This window comes from Microcebus murinus, chromosome 12 (assembly GCF_040939455.1).
Source record: "Microcebus murinus isolate Inina chromosome 12, M.murinus_Inina_mat1.0, whole genome shotgun sequence".
Lineage (NCBI taxonomy): Eukaryota > Metazoa > Chordata > Mammalia > Primates > Cheirogaleidae > Microcebus > Microcebus murinus.
The window spans coordinates 58992330-58998404 of record NC_134115.1 but is presented as its reverse complement, the minus strand read 5'-3'; the positions used below and the strand labels follow the sequence as shown (position 1 = coordinate 58998404).

Below are 6075 nucleotides of genomic sequence, written 5' to 3'. Positions count from 1 at the left end.
ACAGTTCACTCGGTCTCCATGGCCTCCTTGCATGCAGCCAGTTCCCTTCCACTCGCCTCAGCTTGGGTGGGGGCTCTAGGGTCCAGAGTGACGGGGACATAGTCCCAGGAGCTCCTGTTCCCAGGCTCAGCCCCTTCCCTCCTCATCAGTCTCCCTCCTTGCACCTGCCCCTGTGATCCTTTCCTGCCCCATCCTCTCTCTCTGGGGCCCTTCCTATGGCAGCCACATGGCAAGGGCAGCCTATCTGGGCACCCTTAGAGGCCAGAGCCCCCCTCAACATGCAAGATCCAGGAGAGCCACCCATTCAGGGCCGAATGCAGACGTAGGAGCTAGGAGACTCACAAGTTTGTACCCTTCAAACCATACACTTTAACACATTAACTGCCATGTGAGTTGGATATAACTCATGCTAGTTTTGCACCCGGGGCCTCATGAAGCATACGTAACTCACGTCTCTTCACCTTGGGAGCCACAGTGAACTATTTTGAAGTTGTATATAACTCATGCACAGAAAACAATTTAAAAAATAACAAATTTTTCATTAAATTAGACAGGATTGTTTTATTTTCAAAGCTTTTATTCTATTTTTGTAATAAAACTCCACGGCCCCAAGGAAAAAAAATTTTTTCTAGTGCAGCAGTCAATGTGTTAAATATGGCATGGCATTTATTTATTCCACAGCCACAGAGAGAACAGATTTTCTATTAATAAAAACTGAATAGGTCTTTATTTGTGATGAAAACAAGAGCTTTGTTACATGCTCCGAATGTAACATAGCATTTTAACTTTTTTGGAATTATCTTTCAGTTCATGATTTTTGTATCATTCCTAAGTGACGCAAGTCACTCACATTCTCTAAGAATAGAAGTGACCTGTTAGAATATAGCAATAAAATCTTCTTCAAAATATGTTTCAAAGTCTTCTTTCTGGCTTTCCTGTTAATAAAACATCTCGTACTTTCTGTGACTCTTGTTTTCTCTTCTGCTTCTTTTTGTGGTTTTCCAAACCAGATTTGGAAAGACCCATAAAAGGCCATATACTTTCCATTACAAAACAAATCACTTGTCCCCAGGAAGCAGCTTTTTGGTTTCAGAATTTCAGGACTGATTTCAGGCACCTGGCAAGGCGCAGGCCTCAGGGTTGGGCTCTGTGCAATGTGCAAAAATAGTCCGTGAGGGGCACAGATAAGAAATGGTTCCTGAAAATGTCCGCTTGGGGGCGCTGCTTCCCCTGGTGGCAATAGAACCAGTGTCCTGAGCACTCTGTTTACAATAAATCCCAGTGATGTGCCAGTGCGGGTGCAGATCAGCAGAGCTGGCCCAGCATGCAATCCCACGCGGTGTCTGTTCACCGACTCTCTGGGCCCTCCTGTGGGTGGGGCCCAGCTGAGCTTTGGTCAGAGCCAACTCCCCCCTGGCCACGACAGGTGGATCCCCCAGGCTGGAGGGCACGGCAAGCCGGGATGGGAGGAGATGGGGAGACACGGGATGCAGGAGGGGAAGGACAGGGATGCAGGATCACAGAGGCGGACCCCAGGGAAGGCTTGCTGAGGGTGGGTGAGTGTGACCCACCAGCAGAGCAACTCCCGAGGGACTGTTAGGCCTCACATGAAGGTCCAGAAGTCCCGGGCACTGGGCGCTGGCGGGGCGTGGCGGCCGGGCCCTGTGAAGAGAGACGCCTCCTGGCGAAATGTGGCCACCGTGAAGCTGCGGCCAGGGCCCCCCTCGGGATGCTGGGTCCTTGAGTCACAACTGAAGCAGCAGAGGATGCAAGTGATGGCCACGGTGACCATAAACAGCACCGCAACCACCCCAATCACTGCCGTTTCCATGGCCCGTGTGGCCGCTGACCCGCCGAGCAAACTTGGGTCCTCCCAGAGCCTTAGCCCCACATCCATTCAGGGGCTCTTGGTGATCGCAGGCGCCCTGTGCTCCTCCAGCCACTCTCCCTTGGCCTTCTAAGGAGAGGCTGGTCTGAGGCGCTGGGTCAAGCTCATGTGGCCCTGCTTCTCCGATCTCAGATGATCTCCATTTTCTAAGCCTCAGGCCAGGCTTCCAAGAGCTGTGGTCAAGTCCATGGCAGCTTCTAGAAGCACCACCATCCTGGAAGTTATGACCACAAGACTCCCTGGACACGGAGGAGGTGGGGACAAGGGGGCCAAAGACGCTGCTCAGAGGGAGCCTGGCCAGCCCTGGCTCTCTGGTGACGCCTACAGATTTCAAGAGCGATTGTACACTCAGTCAAAAGACAAAATACTCCCCCTCCTGCGGATCCAGGGGGAGCCGGACTCCTCCCTGGAAGGAGCTTGGGCCAGTCCTTCAGTGGGCCCAGCCGCTGGGGGCAGGGACGCAGAGGGAGAAGACGGCAAGCGCCAGCTCTGGGCAAGGTTGAAAGCGCTCACGAGTCATCACAGGCACCAGGGCCTTCAGCAGAGGCTGGGGTCAGGGGCCCTTTGCATTTGGCCTCCTTCTCTGCATGTTGTTGGGCGCGTGCAATTTCGATAGAGCAGAGTGTGCTCCTGATGGAATTCCGGCCCCTTCAGTGACTGCAGGGCCTGGGAGAAGCCTTCTTCCGGGCAGGCCTCGCCCAGCCCTCTTTGCTGTCTGCTCAGGCCCGCTGCCCACATCTGGGAGCTGTGTAGACTTACCCTGGACTCCTCAAGAACCAGCCCTGGCTGTACCTGGTGCAGTGGCCTCCTGGCCTGGTGGCCACACCAGGGACCATGACGCTCCTCCCTGGGTGCTGCAGCCTTGGTCCTGCTCGGAACTTGGCTCGGAGATGTCTGAGCAGCTGTGAGCACTTCGTGACTTCCTTCCTCCAATTGTGAGTGGGGGCCCAGGACTGCACAGCTGCCCTCCTCAGTGACGGCACTTACCCCGCTCCTCCCCACTCCAAGCCATTCCTGCCCCGCCCCCTGGGGGAATCGGGGAGGGGAATGAGCCAGGCCTGGGACACAGTTCATCTGCAAGAAGGGGCTCCATCGGGCCTCGCTAGGTCAGAGCCCTGGCACACCCAACACCTCTTGGAAGGACACTGGCTTGTTAGTGCCACTCTGTCCACGTTCTGAGACATGAAGTAGTAAGAAACAGTAACTCCAGGTACTGGAGACAGCCAGTCCTTGTCTCATGTGATCTTCCCCATGTAGCAACATTGTCTCCATCTTACAGACAAAGATGCTGACAGTCACAGAGGTTAAAAGACCCACCCACCCGTGGCCCCTTGCAAATTAGTAGTGATAACTAGAGCACCAGACAGCGGAGGAGGGACCCCCCCCCCACTCCTAGCTCCGTGCTCCAGGTACCACGTGACCACAGAGTGCTCATCTGATTCTGCAGTCCTGATCAGCGTGCAAAGAAAGGCCCAGAAAGGGCAGAGGACTGGCCCGAGGTCACACAGCCTGGGTCCTTTCCAATTTCTCCAAGGCCCAAGGGAACTTTCTTTAGAATGAGGGTTAAGAAACTCCTACACACAGAATGGCAGAGTTGACTTTTCAGAGAAAATGATGCCCTGTCATATTCTCTCTCTGTCCCTTGGCTAAGACGACCGGGCGGTGTGGGCCTTGGGCCCTCCCCCGCGTGGAGCCCTCGGGTTACTGGTATGAACTGGGTGTCCAGAAGCAGAGGGAAGGAAACGATGAGCTAATCTGTGGTGCCTGGGTTTCTGATTCACTTGCCAACATCAGTTTAGGGGGCAGAGGGCACCAGGGGGCTGTGTTTCAAGCCTGATCATTTGTTCCTTTGACTTCTGTGCCTATTCTTTGTGGGCACAAGCAGTTGTAGGCCGCCTGCTGTGGGTGCGAGTGGTGTAGCATTGTTAAACTGGAATGAAGGATGATGGCTCAGCCCTGCTGTCTTCTGCCTTTATGGGTTTCCTTTTCTATTTCTGAGATTTGGAGGAACCTCTTACCCTGATTTGAGTCCTCTGTAAAATCAGGTTGGAGATGCTTCAGGCTGGACTCGAGGGTCACTGCAGAGATAATAAAATCAGCAATGCACTTCCCACCTCAGGAACCTAGTGCGAATTTGTGTCTGTCCCCCTCACTCCCCCTCCTCCAGCTCTCACAGAGAATCTACCAGGAAATAACAAGAGGACATTCCGTTCCAGGGAGTCACCAGGCCCCTGATTTCCTGGCCGGCTTCCCAGCCCTGCCCACTGCTTGCCTGGCCCCCAGGCCTGTCTCCTCCACTGCCCACTCAGCTCACAGGCACAGGCCGAAGCCTCAGAACCAGACCTCCTTCCTCACCGTGGATTCCACCAGCTGTTCATAGAGTGTTTGGGAACAAGACAGATTTGGCAAGGGGGGAGTCTTTCTTAGCCATCTCATTTTTAGGGAAGAGGAAACTGAGATCCAGAGTGGCAAGCACTCTCCTGAGGCCACCCAGCACCCCAGCACCCAACTCCCCATCCTCCCGTTTCCAGAACTCCACGCCCTCCCTCCCAACCTGCCCTGCACACACAGGCACAGCTAGGGGCAGGCTGGCTGGAGACTCGGGCTGGGCTAACCCTGGCCAAGAAAACGGAATTCCACGCAGCCTGTGGAGTGGGGCTTCCCTGAGTAGGGAGCTCAGCATGCCCCGACATGGGCTGGAAAAGGGCAGCAGAGCCCGGGGGAGCCAGGCTCAGTGGTGCCCACACTGCTCTGAGGCCCCAGACTGTCCCACAGAAGGCCACAGCCGCTCTGGTGCACAGAGGACCCTCCCTGGGAAGGACTTCATGCAATCCTGGAATCCTCCCTCCGGGCTCAGGCAGAGCCCACTCAGTTCTCTCCATTCTACTGCCAGCACGGAGCCCCAGGCCCCCCAGGCCGGGCTCTGGGCAGGCACTTCCCATCAGAGAGGGCATCCGGCAACACAGCTGCAGGCCCAGAGGCTCTCTCCCTCCCACTGTGTTGCAATCAAGACCCTCTTCCCAAAGGCTTCTTAGTGGTTTTCATTTTCCTGGACTAAGGCACCAATGAATTGACTGTGAGCGCCACACTGCCTTCTAGAAACCGAAAGGGCATTTTCAGGGCCTCTCCTGTGACCGCCTGAGAGGCTTGCAGCTGCCTCTTGAAGAAATCAGAAGATGAGTACTTCACACCCACTTGTGCACTGGCTCTGCCAAGACACCCTTGTGACTTCCAGGGCCCACTGGGAGTTATAGTCACAAAGTGGTGTCCAGTCCCAAAGGGCCACCCTGCTCTCCACCCCCAAATTCTCCAGTGTCTGCAGGGCTCCCCAGTGTCCCTTGGTGCACTGGGGCATAGTATGCAAATGAAGCCCCAGCAGGACCCAGGTCACAGTACCCCTCATTCACTCCAGAGAGGCATCCTTCTACACGGCAGGTCCGCTTGTCCTGGCAATGGATGGCAGGGGTGGCATCCACGGTGGCGGCCTCAGTGAGCGTGGCGGAGGTGATGGCGGTGGGGGTGGTGGGCGTGGGGGTGGTGACGAGCGTGGTGGAGGTGGTGATGATGGAGGCCCGCGTTCCGCACGTGACCCACATGGCCATGAAGATGGTGATGGTGAAGGTGAAAGTTCCGTGGGTGGCCCTGGCGCCGGAAGAGCCACGGCCGGGCCCACCGGACTCGGTTTCCTCCTGCGACTGGATGGTTCCTCTCCACATCATGGTCCTGCTGTCCATGGAACAGGCAAGTGGCCAGCAGCAGCAGCAGCAGCAGGACGGCCACCGCAGCCCCCAGGATCCACCCCGCGAGGGCTGTGCTCCCCAGGAGGCCTAGCACCTGGGAGCTGGACGGGCCCTCGCCGCTCATGGCTCCTTGCTCAGCCTCTGCTCAGCCCTCACAGCCACTGGGCGTTGTTGTCTTAGCTCCTTCGGGCTGGACAGCAGCCAGGGAATGTGGGCGAAGTCTGTTTGCACTGGAGCTGCCGGCCAAGGGCAGGGCCGGGCTGGTGTTAACCCTGCGGAGGCCTGGCAGGGAGGCCGGGGAGAGACAGAGGCGCTGTCAGGCCTGGTATGGTTGAGGGAAGAGCCCTGAGTGTAGAAGTAAGAAGCAGGGGCCGGCTCCACTCTGCCACTTGGCTAAGGGACATGCCCCCTCTGGGCTTCAGTTTCCCCCTGTAGGGGCAGTATAGC

The 6075-nt window shown here is 56.4% G+C and overlaps 2 protein-coding genes across 2 annotated transcripts; both read right to left on the bottom strand.

The window, feature by feature from the left end:
• Positions 1–556: 556 nt before the first annotated feature.
• On the bottom strand, positions 557–3187 carry SPAAR (small regulatory polypeptide of amino acid response). Its single transcript, XM_076008847.1, has one exon. It carries the CDS (start codon positions 1895–1897, stop codon positions 1604–1606), a length of 294 nt encoding a protein of 97 aa, XP_075864962.1. The 5' UTR covers positions 1898–3187; the 3' UTR covers positions 557–1603.
• A 194-nt stretch (positions 3188–3381) lies between these two features.
• On the bottom strand, positions 3382–5845 carry HRCT1 (histidine rich carboxyl terminus 1). The gene is made up of 2 exons (XM_076008846.1): positions 5285–5845; positions 3382–3966 (listed from the first exon to the last, which is right to left on the bottom strand). The coding sequence occupies exon 1, from the start codon at positions 5750–5752 to the stop codon at positions 5375–5377; it is 378 nt and encodes a 125-aa protein (XP_075864961.1). The 5' UTR covers positions 5753–5845; the 3' UTR covers positions 3382–3966; positions 5285–5374.
• Positions 5846–6075: the final 230 nt, after the last annotated feature.